This window comes from Hyposmocoma kahamanoa, unplaced genomic scaffold (assembly GCF_003589595.1).
Source record: "Hyposmocoma kahamanoa isolate Upper Pololo Valley unplaced genomic scaffold, ASM358959v1 88, whole genome shotgun sequence".
In the NCBI taxonomy this organism is placed as follows: domain Eukaryota; kingdom Metazoa; phylum Arthropoda; class Insecta; order Lepidoptera; family Cosmopterigidae; genus Hyposmocoma; species Hyposmocoma kahamanoa.
This window is the reverse complement of record NW_020654466.1, coordinates 453797-473403: the sequence shown is the minus strand read 5'-3', so window position 1 is coordinate 473403 and position 19607 is coordinate 453797. Positions and strand designations below refer to the sequence as shown.

The following is a 19607-nucleotide window of genomic DNA, read 5'->3' as shown; positions in this document are numbered from 1 at the left end:
TATAATTAATTATCTAATTTTTGTCCTAATAACCTGTAGCATTTCGAGGATAAATCGAAAAAATATGAAAATTAAAGGTCATTTCGTGATTTTTATCTATCGAGGAAACTTTATTGTTTTATGTTTCTGATTAATGTCTATGCGTGAATATATCGTGTAGTTACTCATACAATATTTTATTTTTAACTATAAAGTGGATGTACCCCTCTAAAATCAAATCGAAGATTAGGAATTTTTCCTCTGCTCCCTCTTAATAATTACAGGGACGTGGTACTTGTCAACGTATGTCTCAGGGTAAAGGGCGCAGAGGCAGTGCCCCTCAGATCTTTGCGATTTAAAGCACTGAGTGCCACTGCAACTGTTATGGACAGGCGTGGCGCTTATAACCACCAAGCGCACGACATGTTTCTCCCGTCACTTAATCGCGAATGTTTAGACGAGGAAGGTTTTTTATATTCTTTCGATGATCGTATCTTCGAGACGAGAAACTCTCTACATCTAAATGGGCGTTTAGTATCATAAAAAAATGGCTCCAACAATTGTTATTTGCTACAAAGGATCAGTTCTTGAAATTGGTTCAAGTTAAATATGAATTTATTGACGTAAATTGCGTTTGAGACAATTTTTCAAATGTTCCAAAGCTTTTATTACCGTAAACGCCAAATGTGTTTTGGTCTGCCTTTTAATTTTGTTTAAATTACGGACAAACATAGGTAATTGGTAAGGTTGTTCAGCACATTATTAATATTATAGTGATTTGGGTCAATATTAATAAATGTTTGTATCGAATTTCCTTAAGAGGTTACTTCACAATATCGCTAGATGGCGTTGACTATTTTTAACCGACTTCAAAAAAGGAGGAGGTTCTCAATTCGACTGTATGTTCTTTTGTATGTATGTTACGCGATAACTCCGGTATTTGTGAACCGATTTCCATGATTCTTTTTGTTGGAAAGGGGGTACTTTCATAGTGGTCCCATTTCATTTTGAAGAAAATCTTGCCACCTTGAAGGGTGGCTGTTCACGCATGAAGATTCATTTTCATAAATAGGCTAACATTAATTTAGGAGCAATTACTTTAATGGTTGATTTTGCCATTTCTCCAATTCAAGGCGCTTTTCTCTCAATATACTTTGAGTAGTGAGAACCGATTTTTTATTATCTCCAGTGTCAAGTCCTGTATAGCGGCGAACTAGGGGATGTTTCAATAAAACTTAGCAAATAGACGTAATTCCACGTAATTTTGAGGTCGGTTTTTTTAATACTCTGTGCTGAGATTATTATCTATTATATTTAGTTTGGTAAAGAGCTGAGAGAGCAATTTAGATATTAAACAGTAGAAACTTGGATCACGTTCAAAACCGTCAAGAGCTTTCCAAGAACATGCAACTAATAGATCGAAATGTGACTCTTTAAAAATTTACAATTCTAAATGAGCACTCCGATTCTTTCCCAGTCACGTTGCGAATTTTAATTTCAGAAAAATGTGCTAGGAAAGTGCAAAGAATCATAAAGTAGTATTTCTTGCATCGAGTGAGAATATTAATTTTCTTCACAGTTTCTGCATGAATTAAGTTTTCTCTATCATTCGCCTTAGGACAGATTCGCTTTACGACAGATTAGCTTCTTACTTAACGAGAATATTTACAGGGGTTACATGCTATTTGCATTAGAATTAAATATAAAGTGTGAAATAACAATATCACGCATTAATTAAGGTAATTTTTATATATTATGATAGAAATTTGTAAAAATAAAAAAATCCTAAATCGAATTGTATAGAGTCAGTAGGCGTTTTTTTTTCTACTCCTGTTCTTTAATCTGTCGATTATTATTCCACCATATAGAAAGAAAGAAAGAAACATTCGGCTATTACAAATATATATACAAAAAATAATAATAATATTAATCTAAATTTGTAACAAACCTACTTTACGTAATAGACGGTCTTAAGCCAGATTGTTCACTTTTAGTTCTCTAAGAATCCGCTAGATGGCATTGACACATTTGGCGTTATTTCTGAATCGCGGTGTTAAGATTTTCCCTCGAATGGTGACTACTCGAACACTTGTTTGTTGAAGACGAATCTGAGAATGCAGGAAGCTCAGTAAGGCTCCAGGAGTTGAGTCCCCTCTTGGGAACTGTTACCCGGATCTTCTGATATTTCGTACGCTCATATAGGGTGAAAAACCTCATCTCGCAGAACGGTTTCCAGGAGTGAGTCCCATCTTTGAAATTGTATTGGCAACATACAAGGTGAAATGTTCTTCTGAACCACTTGGAGTTTCACTTGGCTAGTTTTAGTAACCTCATCCAACGGAACCCTCCTTTACAAATTTAAATTAAATAATTAATATCACGATGACGCTCTAATTACTTCTGAATCTAAATTCAAATCCTCAATTTTATTTTAGCTCCATCTTGTACCAAGAATCAACTGCAGCAACAAAATTAATCTAAAGCCATTACAAAAATATTTTGGTTCCATTTTGGAAATTTTTTGTCGTCTAATGTGAAAATTATAACTTCTTCAGTGGCTGTACGGTTACTATGCTCGTCTGCCAAGCAGAGGTCCCGGGAGCGATTACCGGGCCAGGAGAAATATTTACATGGCTCACATTTATTTCTCTCGTGAGTTTGGTTTGTAATTTGTAAATTGTAAATTGTGGTTGTATATTCGACGCCTCCTACGTAAAGTATCGTATGTCGAAATTGCCAAGTTTACAGGGGAGCGTTTTAAAGTTCACAATTCACTGAAATGAGCACAATACAAGACTTTAGCATTTCTCAGTTTTATTCAGCAAATCTCGTTAATCACATAGAGTATTATAAATATATAAATATCGGTTAGATGATCTATGATCTTTCATTGAGAACTTTTCATTCATTCAGAAATTCAGAACTTCAAAACGCTCACCTGTAAACTAGGCAATTTGGACATACGATACTTTACGTAGGAGGGGTCGATATGTGACCATGGCACCCCCGATACAGGGTTACCCTAGTGCGGGACTATGAGTGTGTGCGTTTTTTATTTATTTATTTATTTATTGACGACCTCGTTGGAGAAGTGGATTAAATTGTGGGTGCTTGATGCAGAGATCCTGGGTTCGATTATCGGCAGAACAAATTTGGGAAATTGACTTTTCTGAATTGGTTCGCCTTTGGGTGTTCTGGGTAATGCCTGGAGTAGATGTTGTTACTCTGGAACTTTTACTAGTAATCGAGCTCCTTGTGAAAGTGTTCGTGAAAAGGTTAGTTCTTTTTATAATATCAAGTGACGGGACGAACTAATCCTGCGCTTGATAGTAAACTAACATGTCTGTCCATAACAGTCGTAGTCCAACGCAGAGCTTTAAATCACAAAGATCTGAGGGGCACTGTCACTGCACATGTCTCCCTGAGAGTCCTGAGACGTAACTTGACAAGTCTCATGTGCCTGTAATTTCACCAACACCCTTACCCTTTAAAACCGGAACACAGTAATGATGACATTACTGCTTGGCGACAGAAGTCAAGTGGCAGATTGCCACCTTACCTATTTCTACCGCCAAACACTAATCTGAGCCTAATTGTGTTCCGATTTTGAAAGGTAAGGATGCTGGTGAAAATACAAGCAAACAGGTCTTATTAAGTTATGTCTCAAATGTCATTAAAGCACTGTAAGAGCTATGGACAGACGTGTCGGTTACGACCAGGCACATAACCTGTCCGTTCCGTCACTTGACATAATAAATAATCTATAATCTCAGTACAGAGTACTAAAAAAACCGACCTCAAAAGTACGTGGAATTACGTCTATTTGCTAAGTTTTATTGAAATATCCCCTAGTTCGCCACTATACAGGACTTGATACTGGAGATAATAAAAATAGGTTCTCACTACGACACTACTCAAAGATATATCTATATCGAGAGAAAAACGCCTTGAATTGGAGAAATAGCAAAATCAACTAAATGATTGCTAAAAGTAATTGCTCCTAAATTAAAGTTAGGCGCTATTTATAAAAATGAATCTTCATGCGTGAACAGCCACCCTTTGAAGTGGATGATTTTCTTCAAAATGAAATGGGACCACTATGGAAGTACCCCCTTTCCAACAAAAAAAGAATCATGAAAATCGGTTCACAAATACCGGAGTTATCGCGTAACATACATACAAAAAAAAACAAAAAACAAAAAAAAAAGAACATACAGTCGAATTGAGAATCTCCTCCTTTTTTGAAGTCGGTTAAAAAGAACTTATAATACAGTGTGTTGTCTAACATATTATCATCATTTTTAAGACGTTGCACTTATGTTAAGTACAATCACCAGCTGAACTGTGAGTAACTAGGGTTTCTGATTTCTCGACATATTTTTTTCTCGAGTTCGAGATTTCCCGAGCCCGATTTCCCAGGTTTCTCGAGTTGTTCGAGATTATTTTAAACCCTTAAAAAGTCAGCTTAGTCAACTATACATTTTTATTTAAAGGACTTTTCCCCGAAAGCTAGAACTTCCAATTTTTCAACGCGAGAGTGAATAGGCATTACTATATATAATATTGCATCACTTTCATCAGGTGAGATGGAGGTCAAATGCTTATTTAAAAATAAGTACAAATAAAAACAAACATAATTTGTAATAAAATCAAAATGTTTTATTTATTTATGAGATCAACGTTATTATGAATTAAATCAACCAGTCTTCATTTACAAATAATCAACATTTAGCTATTACCATCAACTGATCAAAATAAAACAAATCACATTACAAACAAATCAATATTACAAAATGACTTGAAAAAATTACAAAACGAATCAACAAAAACATCTCATACCACAAGAAGTTGATGCCTCCGTATCTTCTGATACCACTTGTACTGAGCCGTTTATTGATATCTGTTTAGGACATATAAGGCATTGTGCGTTTATGTGTAGAAACTTTGTTCTTCGTAAAATATTTCCAAACCTTCGACTTTTCCATTTTTTTGCGAAGATTTATAAGACAATTTTTCAGTAAAAACGTAATTTTTTTTTCGTCACGTAGATGGCGTGATTTCCCGGGATTTCTCGAGTCAGAAATCTCGAGCAGAAGCTCTAGATCTAGCTTCTTTTTTAATTTTTGTTTATATATCAAAAAGTATACAAAGCTTTTTTATTTTACAAAAGTCTATCTCCCGCCAAACTGGAAACAGAAGTTGATGAGCACGCTCTTACACAATTATAGTTCTACTTAATGGTTAACCAAGTACCTAGATGTGAGAAGGTACTTCTCATATAGGTCAAACTTACTTATTAACCGAAACAACAATAACAATTACAATAATATATAATAAATACAAATTCTTCCTTACAACAACAAAATATTTTTTTTACAATCTTTTCTCAAATCAGAATTTCGTTCAATAACGCCTTTTTATTTTAACCGTTATAATTTGCTTACTAAATGTAGGACTTTTTATTAAGAACCCCATATCATTATATATACGAGGTTTTTTTTTTTTTTTTATTTTTTTTTTTTTTATTGCGACTCGACAAAATGACTGCACCGCGCCTGATGGAAAGTGCGAATACAGTCCAGAGATGAGAGTAACGGATGGAAAAAACAAATATCTTCACTCCGTCACTATCATTTTGCCGGTCTGGCCAAATGCACTGGATGTACACCAACTGATCCCTGAACGCGATTCGCAAAAGCGTTTCACTGTGGAGGGTTTTCCGCCGTGTGTACTGTGGTCGCTATCCAGTCGGCACAGAGCCTACCACAATGCTAAGCAGATGGACACTTGTGACGCCCTCGGTCGCCTCTTACGACCCCCACGGGCATGTATGGGGAGGCGACAATGTATTCTTAAGCCGTCGCCCCACGGCTAAAAAGAGAGAGAGGTACTACATAATATTTATTTAGCCTCCGCCCATGGTAATTCATAGCCTGTACGAACTTATCTTCACGAGCCCTTTTGGTCTTCTATTTATTGGAAATCTAATGCATTGTGCAAGTTGCATTGGTATTTCGATTTCGAGTGGACGGGCAGTATTTTAAGTAAATAATATAAATTATTATAATCACCCTTACAATCGCGTTTTGTTTTACTGTTTACTAAATATTTAATTAACCCTGCTTGTAGGCTCTTGACTTTGTTCAATAATAATAATAATAATAATAATAAATTTATTTATTTAGGCATAAATCCCATTAATTTACAAAATTACATATAATTAAATTTAAAAATATAAAAATTAGATTAAAAATTAGATTCAAATTACACTATGATTAAAAACTGAATGATTACAATGAATACTTACAAAAACGTCCAAAAACAACAATAGCATCGCGAAAAAATGACTTGCACCAATAAGATTTTCGAGTTCTTTAGCCTCTCAGTAAAAGACCATTTTCGTTTTCTCATTAAAGCGTAAAAATCGTGCATCCTGTTCAGGGCAAACATACCAGATGCGCTGCAACGCCATGACAAACCCAACATGGTACGAAATGCGTTATTATACTGCACCCGTAACATGCCGAATGACCGTTTAGTGTAGCTATACCACAGCTGACTGGTATAAAACGCCTGACAGTATGCCCGGAACAGGGTGACCTTTACCTGGTCTGAGCAGCGCGCAAACCGCCGTGCCAGCATATTGCTCTTTACAGAGATGGCTCGGCGCTGCCTCTCAAGGTCCTCATTATCCGTGAGTCTATCGGTAATAATGTGTCCTAGATATTTGAAAGTAGATACCACTTTTAATGTTGACCCAAGTAATGTAACGGGTGCAACAATCTCAGGCCCTTTGTCATATTTGAATATCATAACTTCTGTCTTTTTCACGTTGTAATGAAGACCATGAGAGACAGCATACCGCTCACATATGGCAATCAGTTTTCTCATTCCACTAATAGAGGGACTCAACAATGCCATATCGTCAGCGTAGCTGAAGTTGTTTGCACATTCTCCAGCGACGTGACAACCGACTCCTGCACTGCTAAGTTCCTCCATCAGGTCATTAACATAAAGGTTAAACAAGACCGGTGACGTCAGCCCGCCCTGCCTAACCCCGCAGACCATCCTGTATTCCTCAGAGAACGCATCTTCCCAGCGTACCACGTTAATTTGATTCCCGTACCAGTATCTCAACAGACATGTTACACTACTTGGCACACCAGCTTTCATCATTTTTGACCATAGTAGCTGGTAGTTTATGGTGTCAAAAGCACGGCTTAGGTCGAGAAAGCAGCCATGCACAGTTGTTTTTCTTTTTAAGTAATGCTTTATGGTATTTTTTAGGCAATATATAGCCATGTCTGTTGAGAGACCGGGCCGAAATCCAAACTGCGCTTCATTTAATTTTACAGCTTCCGTAATAAATGGATGTATTAGTCGTTCTAGTAGGTACTTTTGAAAGTATTGTTGCGAGAGAGATGGGTCGGTAGTTTGAGGGATTGCTCAGATCACCGGTCCTGTTCTTCACTATAGGAACAACATTCGTTCGCATAAAATATGTTCAATACTTATGTATTGAACATATTTTGTAACATCCTACACTTTAGATCCACTTTTGTCGCTGTTATTCAATTCCCTTTCAACATAATTTTCCCATTAAAATGCAAACCTCTATATTTACTGTGTCACCACATTACATTTCAAATCGTCTAAATTTAGATACTAATTCTATTTCCTTACATACGTCATTTGATTCTTACACAGGTAGGAAGTCAAAATGGTAAGCGGGTAACCGCTTTTAGTCGTTACCAGAGACGGAAATGAGCAGAAGATATTTACCTAAATTTCAAGTGATACACATAGCATATAATAATAATAAGCAGTGAATTGAGGGATTTAAACTACATACCTAAAGTATGAGCGTTTTCTTATTATGGACAAAGCCATTTAGTCATCAATGCGTTAAATACTTCCATTTTTGATTGTGTATTTTCTAAACATTCCAATATAACAGAATATCGGAAACCATGCGGTGGTAATGTATGTCACACGTAATGTCGTTGTAACTCAAAAATGGTGATGAGAGAACACGGTTTGAAAGTTCAAAAAATGATTGAATGGAACCAATAAATTTATCTTGTTTATATATGTGGTGAACTAATTAATATGTATAAACGAAAATTATCAAATTACTCGTAAGATTCATTCTACTACTATTACCTTGGTGGCGCAGTGACCAACAGTGCGCCTTGGCCTCCGACACCTGATTCTGCCACGTCTACCGGTTCTGAGCCAGTTCTGGACTTCGTCGCTCCAGCGGTACCTGGTACACCCGACCGGTCGGCGTCCTTTCGATTGTCCCAAGTAAGCCCTCTTCGGGGCACGATCTCCGAGCAAACGAACAGAAGATTCATTCAATTTTTTTTAATTTTCGAATCGAGTTTTCTCAATTCCATCATTTTTTAACTACGACAGTATATGGTTTCATGTGCGATATATTATATAGTCTGTCTTTTTTGAAGACGGAGTAAAATGACAGTTTATTGCGCAAAAGTGTTGCTTGCTTGCAAGCAGCTAGTGATTGCAGTCGATAAATATTCTATCGACTATCGACACAATAATATAAATAATATCGATGCAATATGGAATAAATACCCGAACTTGATTAATTTGATTATTCCTCGGCATTATTCGTCCAATTACTGTGCACAGGTTCATTTTAATTGTCAATTTTCGTAAGTTCATACACACATACATGCGCTGTATTTAGATGCATATGAAAAACACAAAGAGGAGATATATATGTTAAATTTTTTAAATTTTAGATAACCACGTCCACCTATTCTTGTTAAAATGTACATGAATAATAATTGGTTTCGATACTAGTAGGCCATCTGTCAAAATAAGAATAAACAAGGCAACAACCCAATTAGTAATCATTAGAACGTCGCAACATTCACAATTGAGTCATTTTTAGAAAAATTTTATCTTCTTTCGATAAAACTGTCGACAACAACTACATGACTACTTAAAATTTTATGGAAACTAGCAACCCTGCGAATGTTGTTTTACTCCGTCGTCAAAAAATACAGACTATAGTTCCAATGAGTTTCTGTAATTAACGCTATTTCTTTAAAAATTAGGTATGTTACTAATTTTGTGAACGACCTAACCTAAGTACCTAATTAATACCCATCTCACAATTTAAGCGATAACAAATTTTACTAAAAAAATATTGTTAATTATTTCACTTAATAAAACGAAATATAAAATGAGAAAGGAAAAGGGTATTCACCATTGTTGACTTGCAAATAAAATATTCACAGAGTAGATTTAACAATGTTTGCATTGACCAGTACCAAGCACATTGCCCTTTTTTTCTCAAAGTCACAATTAATATGATTACTTTTGTTTGGAGTTCAGTGAGAGAGGAATAGATGAATCGCTTTTAGAAGATTTTTCAATAGGGACAATGTACTTTTCACATCTGATGGCAGCCATGTTTGATGTAGACGTTGGCGTACAAATGAAAATCAATTTAGACAGTTTGATGTGTAGTGTAAGGACACAAACACACTACGAAATGCTCAATAGTCAACCATTTAATTTTTTATAACGTGCGTAAGTGTTCTAATAGTATTTTATGCAATCATTGTATATTGTGGGTTCTTATAGTATATTCTGTAATCTGTGTTATAGTCGATCTGTGGTCTAAGTAATAGGTACGTGATTTAAGACCTAATTATGTAAATAAAATAAGGAAACAACCAATGTTTAATGTATATTTTGTTAACAATCCATGACAATAAAATACAATAAAGCCAAACAAACGCTACAAAACAAAAGACCGAAGAGATTAGAAGTGGCCAAATACCGCTTATATTTTAATCAATTTTTTTTATATAAAGGTTTATTGGCCGGTTGCAAGACCTTTAGGCATAATCAGGAGCCAGTAGATCGTTTGAGTCGCGTCATTTATTTGACATTTTAATTAGCAAAAACACAACTTTTGTGTTGTTTGTCGACGTGTTCGATCTTTGTATTAATAATTATAACAAACTAGTGGAGTAATTTCACTTAAAAACAATTGAATATCATTTCAATAAAAATTTAAATACAATGCGACATCTGTAGCCGGGCCTGGTAGCTGTAAATGGCGCTAGGGCTAAAAAGTTGTTGAAAAACCAAATACAAAGTTACGACGCAAGTACATAGAAAAATTCGTGAGGTCCGCCGGTTCGTTCCGTGGCTTAGTTGGTGTGGCGTCTGCCACGGTATGCTAGAAGACGTCGTCGGTTCGAATCCGGCAGGACTTAAATAATTTTTTCCGAGTGTTCGATCTTTGTATGAATAATTATAGTTCGTGTTTTGTTCAAATTTAGCTATTTACAAAATGAAGGCATTGCTATTTTAAATGTTAAGACACTTTTTAATACCCACTCGTTGTTATTCGTTCCAGCGTTATTATAGGATAGAAAAATATTTGAAAGACACACTTGAACTTAATTATCATAAGTAAACCAGCGTTATGGAAATAGCATAACAATTGGGATAATTAATACAATACGAATTCGTTACGAATTTTAGAATTTGGTTACATGTTTTTAAAGGGTAAAGGTTCTGGCGAAATTCTAGGCACATGAGTCTTGTCAACTTATGTCTCGGGGTGGCGGGCGCAGTGCCAGTCCCTCAGACCTTTGCGATTTAAACGTCCGAGTGGCACTGCGACTGCTATGGACAGGCGTGTCGCACGACCTGTTCATCCTCTCACTGTATATCATTTAATAATACAATAATAATAATAATTGTTTATTTTCAGGCAAAAATCCCATTTTAAATATACAATGTGGCATAATACAACAGTAATGATATTATACAAGAATAAAATATACGAGTAAAAGGAAATAAAATAAAATAAACTGAAGTAAAGTAATGAGGTATGACCCATACAGGTCTTCGTCTAATCTATTTTCAGTACTTAAAAATTGGACCAGACATATTTGCGGAAATAGCTCTCAGTATGCCGTTATCAGAACAACGCAATCTATCCCAAAAGGAAGCAATACGAGCCCTGACAACAGCAAAGAAGTCAGGTAGTCCTCCTCGGCGAACATGTTCGATGCACTGCAGAAGCGTGGTAACTTTCTAAGAATGCGGAAAGTGTCATTGTATTGCACTGTAAGGGCGCGTGTCCACACTAAGAAAAGTCGCCGGGTCTATGCAAGAATTCGTGTCGTTTCTACACACGAACTGTGTACACCGTCTCGGCGCCGGAGAAAAAAAACCTTGTCTACCCCTGACTCGGGGCGCGCTCTGCCGCTATTATATGGGGCGCATTGTCAGTAACGTTTATGCGCATGAACTGGTCTTGCAAATTACTTTTGTTGCACTACAAATTCCATTGCGACTAATAAAACGCATGATTTACTTATAAGTTTAGTAGAGGAACGACCCGTATTGTGGGACAAAACCTTAGAGATTTATAAAGATGAATGACGTACTTTTGAGGCATAGATAGAAATATTTATTATTCTTAAAGAAGATTTTCAAGAAATGACAAATACAGAAAAAACATTTATATGGTAAATACAAATATTAATTTTAAGTATACATTTCTTAAAATTATTATTAGGTAGATACTTAGGTAGTATATGATTTATGCGTATTTATCTTGCCATAGTAATGCACCTTATATCGGAGGAAAAATAATTATAGTAGACTCGTTAATGCACTGACACGTTTACCCTACACACGTCTGCCCGAAAGCGTTCGTATCGTGTATATACTCATCACTTTCTGTCTGTTACAGACACGACATATTTTCGTGGCTAGATCCGACAAAGTTCTTGTCGTGTACAATACCATTCTCATCTTTTCTGTAGCAGACACGTCAAATTTCTTAGCGTGTACACGCGCCGTTAGAGTACTTAGGCTCGCTCTTTTAAAGTTAACCCATAATTGCCAGGTGTAAAGACGCTGACAATAAGCCTGGAAAAGCGTAAACTTCACATATTACACCGAATCAAGATAGCCCTCCTCTCTCTCCATGTCGTTGTCATCTCTAAGACTCCTTGTTAAAATATGACCCAGGTATTTAATCTGCTCCACAACCTGCACCGCTGTCCCATTGAACCAAACGTCGTCTCGAATATGACTTTAATGACATGAAATAAATTGATTTATTTTTTTAATCATTCATAGATAGGTACATTAACTGCTACTGTCATTTAGTCCAATAAGTTTAAAGTCAAAGTATATTCAAAAGTTTGACAACAAACGCTTGCTAATTTCGATTAGTTGTTTCTGCTGCATATAACGAACAAAGGAGGCCTCGGAACTACATCTCAAGCAATATGCTCTTGTCAACTTTGATTGCATTGTACGTCAATAAAAATCGCAACTCAAGTCTCTGGCAGCTCGTCTTGTCGGATAATGGTATTTATTTATTAGGATGCTGTTGTTACTCCTCCGGAGCCTTACCAACGGTGTTGCTTTTTCCGCAAGAAGGCATGAAAGCAATTCGCCAAAGCAAACATCCCGGAGGTGCTGCTTTGTGCTGCGTTGCCTCCGTCCGTCATCTGTTCGAAAGAATTACCGTCAAATAAGTAATACTCGATCAAGTTAAAAAACAATGTCATGTATGAAGCTTCATTTGCATCATGGGTTTTTTAATTTGATCGAGTATTATTCATTTGACAGTAACAGCTTACGACAGACGTTAGACGGAAAACGGAGTAAACCCCCTTGCCGCTCGCACCTTTCTCTGGTGTCGCAGTACATCCTACACTACGTTTTCCTTGACGTGGGCGCCACTCTAGAACAAATTGTGACGGTGTGACCTCCTTACATCGTCATCCCACCTTTTTATCGCCTTTCTCCGGTACCTGGCCACTCGTATTTAAATTTAAATTTTGAATTGTTCCATAGTTCTTTTGCCTCGCATTCTGATTTTGTTTCGTTCACCGTCACTCCCTGCTCGATCGCGACAGCGTACGTTGCTGGTTAAAATTCAATCGCATCTAATTTTGATTCCTTTACTAAGTATAAAATCATTACTAATCTAAATCATGTACCAATTTTAATGAGTTTATAACCACTACAACCTTTATCATATACCTACCTATGAATACGTATCTGTAATTCAGTACATCTCGGCCCTTTTGGGCCTACTTGTTACCTTTCTTCTCTTTAACCGACTTTAAATAAATTTGTGGACCTGACGTTTTCTGTTTTACTGCCGTGAACCTGGTCACGGGTTATTAAGGTTACAACCCTTTCACTGGCACTCGAACAGGGAGCATATCAACACTTTCACAGACATGTCCGATATGTGTTATGCGTATCACACTTGGAATTCCCGGGCAGCAGTCCCGGGTACCCACTAATAACTAGCGATTTACTACGTCGCCATAGAGAGACGTCCCAGGATTAGAGATGGGAAAAACCTGTTTATTTTAAACGCTTAGACGTTGTAGCTTTTTTTTAGAAAAAGGCGTTTTTAGACGCTTTTCACTTAAACGCTTTTTACTTTGAAGCTTAAAAAATCGTTTAGAAAAACCTTTATGCGCATAGAGTTTTATGTTAAAAAGACCTTGCAACGTTGTGTTGATAGCGAAAAGCAAGAGTAGACCGCTAAAGGTTTTTTAGTTAAGTAAGTTTATTTGTAAAACGCAAGTTTTATTTTCATTTAAGTACAAAATTATTAATCACATTGACGAATTAATTTGTTTAGGAAAAATATATGGTAGGAGTAGAAACAAAGGCAAGTTGTAAAAAATTAAGTTGTTGAGTATTAACGGTTACGCTTCAAATAAAAAGCGTGCTTAAGTGCTTATTTTAAACAGCAAATTTTTTTAAGTACTTTTCGTTTAAACGCCCGTCCCTACCCAGGATCCGCTTTCGCATACTACTGGGACAGACATGTGCGATCCATTGCAACGTAAGCTTACTGATTTTGCGAGCTAGTTCTCTGAACGTATGACTTCGTTAGGAGTTCTGTCTATCAGATAAACCCCAATAGCTCGCTCCTTCGCTCTGAGCGACTAATTCGTGGATGAGGCCTATTGTTAGTGTCCACGTCTCGGCTCCGTAGGACATATCTGGTAGAACACACTCACTTACTACTTACTTTATTAACGGTTAAAAAACGAAAATGATGTTTCGACGGAACGGTAAAATATTGTTGCCGGGTGCGCTCATGACCCCTAAGTTTCTACGAATTTTAAATTAGCCTTAGATGAAACCGTGTACACTTTAGTCAAAAGAAATCGTCCACGCATACTAAATAGCCTTTTACAAAGCTTTTGTAAATGCTTCTATTTTTCTTGCCAAAATGACAAAAAGCCGTTCAACTCGAGCGTTGTTCAAAAGAAGCTAAATTGTCGCGAATTATTTTTTATGAGACTACATAAATGAGTAGATGAAAAATAAACAAGGTGCATAAGAATAGCGTCACTGACTGTGAAATATAATAAAAAAAATAATATTGAATTTGTTATCAAGTAAATTGGATTTTCGGTAAACGTCAATGACCGAATTACGGCTTTATTATGCTTCCGTTCATACAGCTTTTGCATGCAGAAATGGGTAGTGGGATAAAATCATGTTAAAACTGAACTGCTTCCGTGGCCGAACGGTTACCATGCCGGACTGCCACGCAGAGGTCCCAGGTTCGATTCCCGGGCCGAGAGATATATGTGTATGGCCTACATTTGTTTCTCTAGTGAGTTTGGGTGTAATTTGTGGTTGTCTATGTGTGGTCCATGGCACCCGCGACACAGGTTTTCCCTAGTGCGGGACTATGAGTGTGTTGCGTTATTATACTATTGTTATTATTGCACGGCTTTTTGCCTAAAGCGCCATGTTTTAACCCATTTTTGCCCAAAATCGTAGGCTAAAACAGCGAATACGAATTTTGGTGTAATTACATACCTATTACAAATTTCGAAGTAAAAATATTTTTTTCAGACGAAAAAGATCCTGATCGATCAGTCCAATGCAATCCTGTAGATTCGCACTGTTAAGGATGCACATTACGATTCGATTTTTATGAAAATCGATTCAAGTTTATACAGTCTGATGATTTTTTGCACCGATTTATTTCAACACGACTTTCAAGTGAATCGATTCAATGGAAAGGCAAAATGAATCGTCTAGGAAAGCTGTAATAATATCATTAAATATGAACAAAACTCGATGTACAACACATATTTAGTTGTAAATAGTATTTGCTCTCGATTTTGGGCGTCAATGGGTTATAACCCGATTTTAACTCAGTGTGCTTGCCCTTTTCTGATTGCATGTGGACATGAAATTTAAGCAACTAAACAGCCCTGAGAAAATGAAGTTAGTCTTATCCTTATTTGTAAAAATGTAAGTAACTATTTCTACCGCCGCGCCGAACGTCAATAAAAGCATTACTGTGTTCCAGTTTTGAAGGGTAAGGGTGCTGGTGAAATTACAGGCACATGGGACTTGTCAACTTGTGTCTCAAGGTGTCTCAGATCTTTTTGATTTAAAGCTCTGAGTGGTGCTGCAGATATAGATAAGTCTTCAACTTATAATGACGGAAAAGGACTTTGAACTTTCCTTTGACGTATCCTAACCTATTTATTCTGGGTATGATGGGGTACAACGCAGTAGGGGTACGGAGGGAATTAGCAATGGTTTTTAATGTGTTTCAATTGTTAAGAAGCAAGATATGCATGCAGAGGTTTTGATTCGTGTGGGTCTTTGCGATCCTGATGGGAAAACCAACCTGCTGAACAGGGCACTGCTGATACGAGGGATGAGGACTTTGAACGTTATTGATGGGAAAATTGACCTATTTGCCTATTCTCCGTGTGAGTTCAATAAAATAGCTTTATTTGTAATGCGTTATGGAATATAATAACAGTTTGTAATGTAATTTGGCACAGCAACGGGGTCAGCGGCGAGCGTGGCTGAGCCCTATCTAGTCAAAATATTTTTATATACGAGTGTTATTAACGCAATTAATAAAAAACAATCCTATTTGTCATAGTTAGTATGCAAATAAATGTATTGGTTAATTGTTTGCTATATTTATTTTACTAATTGTCCAAGAGTAACTCATGCAATATTTATGAACTATTTTATGAAGGATTGGTTTATTAAATATAATTCATTATATTGTGACCTAATAATAATTGTTAATATAATTTAATAACAGTTAAAGTATAGCATCTAAGGCATAGTTTTCCAAAGAGGTCTCTACCGCCCTCCAATGGGCGCTGAAGAGTTCTGGGGGGTTCTGTCCAGCGAGTGCTACCGCATTTGAAAAAAAAAAAACAAATTATCTTTATAAACTAATATATATAATTTGCTAAATATACTAAATATATATAATATGCTTCCTGGTGATTTTTTGTGTTAAGTTAATATAAAAAAAAAATACATGTTTCCAATTATTTTTTGTGATGGTGGGCGATGACATTTTTTTATCTTGCCTAAGTGGGCGGTAAGCCATAAACTTTAGGAACCTATGATCTAAGGGGTCATTAAAGACGAATAGATCTACTTAGGATTGCAGTCTTTGGCGCTATCGTCAGCCCAATTTACGGACGTGGGAATTATTGCAAATTCTTCTATTTTTACGGTTTTAATGTTATGAATGCGAGCTACATAGCAGTACACGATGTCGTCTAACCAAGTAAGTAAATTATTTAGTCTGTGTATCTAACACTGATTTATTGAAGCGCCTACAAGAATTTTATAAGCAGCAAGAATTATACTTTTCGTAAATTTTCATTGCCACACAAAATTGGACAGGCATTGTTATACGCCAGCCATAAAACCGCCATAACTTTATCGGAGATTATGAAGAACACTTTTATATGGAAAAAAAATAATGAAAATAGATGCTAAGATTGTCTGTACGATCTATTGTTTCTGTTTTTTTTACTTGTGCTGAGTATTTATATAGGTTAGGCTTTTTCGGGAATTAAGTAAGTAATGTAGACAGACGGTCACAAACAAATACAAACGTATATCCCGCTAGATTGGTTTACTTTAGCTACTTTCACAGTTTGATGACGTACGGTATTTTGCTTTAGGGTGAAGCTGCTGAACTTAATAGAACCTTTTTGGTTTTAGGGAGAAAAGTATGTATAAAAAAAAACTAAATATATATTGAGAAATATGAACAGAAATTTACAGAAGCATAGTTTGATAGCAAGCATATACCTACTTTAAATGAATTTGTGACTTTGTGAAGATCACAGTCAAGAACAGCAATTTATCTTTCAGATTTGTTTGTTTAATAAACCAACGGCTTGTTTCTGGCCCTTTACAGGGGGGCCTATTCCTGTTCTCCATTCGATATTCGTCCGAAACAATTACGACTAAAAATAACTAATACAATGTCAATTATGATGAAGCTTCATTCGGGTTTTGCGTCTTTTCATTTGTCTCGTAATTGTTATTGCACTCTTCGAAACTGTATAAATCAACAACTGACCGAATTCCTCGAAACTGACAATGGCCCAAGCCTAGTGGCCGCCATTAAGGAAATAATAATAAGGTAAAAAATTGTTATAATTAATGCGCCATTTAGTTTCACAGAAATACTCAAATATCAAATTTAGCGCGCGAATGTGCAAAACTGTGAATTAAAAATGTAAGAAAGAGGGATCGACATTCCGCCTAGTTTTAAAACCACATGTTCTAAATTCTAAAAATATTCTCAGTTCTATTCGTGTCTATTTTATTCGCCTAAAGATTTTTATTGACGATGCGATTCAAAGGTAAATAAGTGTAAATAAATCTCGCTGTTTGTTAGTAATTTTCTAAAAAAATATCATAGGTCTTCTTCTTGCCGTGTCGATAGTTCTTTTATTATAGGACTATAATTGACCATGAATAGTACTTTGCTATTTTGACTGCACTGTCCATGGGCGCGTAGAGATCTTCCCTCGTACAGTTATTAGGACACAAGGGGCACAACAGTAAGTGCTGCACGGACTGCGTTGGGGCACCGCAGTTACATTACGCTTGACTAGTATCCTTGAAACCCCATTTACACATCGTGTCTCTGCAGCGTCCTACCTGTTTATATCGTAGGTATTTTTTTTATATTTATAACTACGTAATTTACTCTATTAAACTAGTCGAAGTTCTCGCTGGCCTGTCCCAGATTGTGATTGAAAACACGATAAGTGGAAGATGAATATGACATTGCCAAACTAATTCCTGTGCAGCAGCAGGCACTGACCTCTTCGTTTATACAGACGAACTGGGAACTATAAATGTTAGACATTGTTTTTACTGAACACTCATTTAAATCCCCTTTTGATCTTCAATAGTTGGTTCAGATGTCCTTGCGAAAGAGTTCAAATTCCGGGGAAGTAGATACTACGAGCATACTTATTTGTACCGCTAAGTAGCAATGCTCACATTTCTTCATCCAGCTTTGAAGAAAGGGTGCTGGTGGAAGGGTGATGGGCGGAATGGCAAAGCTTCTGGTTTTTATAAAGCTTTGCGTGGCATTGCAACTGTTCTGAACACGCGTGTCACTTACCACCACGCGCATCATTTGTACATCTCGTTACACGATATCTTAAAAAAAGTTTAACGTAAGGTCGATTAAGTCCCCAAAATTAGGGACCCAAAATGTTTTGTTGGAAATGAATCTATCTTTTGTCAAAATGTCCTGTCAAGTACAATTTGTTCATACAAACCACGTTACGAGCTTTAATACATGTGAAAACTAGACCCCGCGTGAGTCGATCGTGGAATCGTCGACGCTGGCGGGGTCGGCGTGAAATCAGCGTGACATGTTTTGAGTTTGTATTAATTTTCAACGTTATGACACTTTATCTTGAAAGTTAGCAGATACTGTATACATGGGTTTGTCAGTCCAACGGGTGGAATAGTCTGCCTCCCCGTTTTGGTATAATATGAATAGGATGTACGAAGATAGGTAACGTAATTCATTTTAATTTGTCTGGAATTATTGTATTGAAACATAGTAAATAATATAATTAACAAGAAAACTTAAAAAAAATTTACGACGCCGATTTTACTCCGGTAAAATTCAACGGCGCGGCTGCATAGACTAATCGGGTACATCTCTAGCCACGAGTCACGGTTAACTGAGATGGTATTAGTGCTCATTCAGTTATATCTAATATTAATACAAACTACAAACTGAACTACAGTTGCAAATATTATTATTAAAATATTCCCAAAAAACGTTAAGTTTGTAATTGTTTTTATTACTCTGCTCCGTTCACTTGCAATAAGCAGAGACCGTATTTATATTTAGTATTGATTTTTAAGCTATTATAATATATATGTTATTATCATTTTCGTTAAGGTACTTGTTATTTTCTTAATTAAACTTATGCATAATTAGGAAAATAAATAAATAAAAGGTTGTGGTTCTAAAAATCTAAACTAACGTTTGTTCTCAGGCTGCTGTGCTGGCATTGGCGGTTTGCCCACAGAGCTGTCTTCTGGGCTCTGATAATGACAGCTGCCGCTCTCGATGGATACGACGAGCCACCTGGAGACTTTGATTATTGGGTAGGTAATATAGTCACTTGAAAGTCATATTCTTTGGAAGGTTAAATTTCACATTGTCAACTGCTGAGAATGTCCCTCTTTCAAGGATATGGTCAAAGTATAATAAGACAAGTAGGGTAACTTACTGCCTCCGTGACTGAACG

At 36.4% G+C, this 19607-nt stretch overlaps 1 protein-coding gene across 1 annotated transcript in view; it reads left to right on the top strand.

Annotated features, from left to right (window-relative positions):
- The window catches only part of LOC113235841, a 37238-nt gene that overhangs the window by 12638 nt on the left and 4993 nt on the right, over positions 1-19607 (top strand). Inside the window, exon 2 of the mRNA XM_026471758.1 lies at positions 19353-19464. Coding sequence (XP_026327543.1) covers positions 19353-19464 — 112 coding nt within the window. The remainder of the gene's footprint in view (positions 1-19352; positions 19465-19607) is intronic.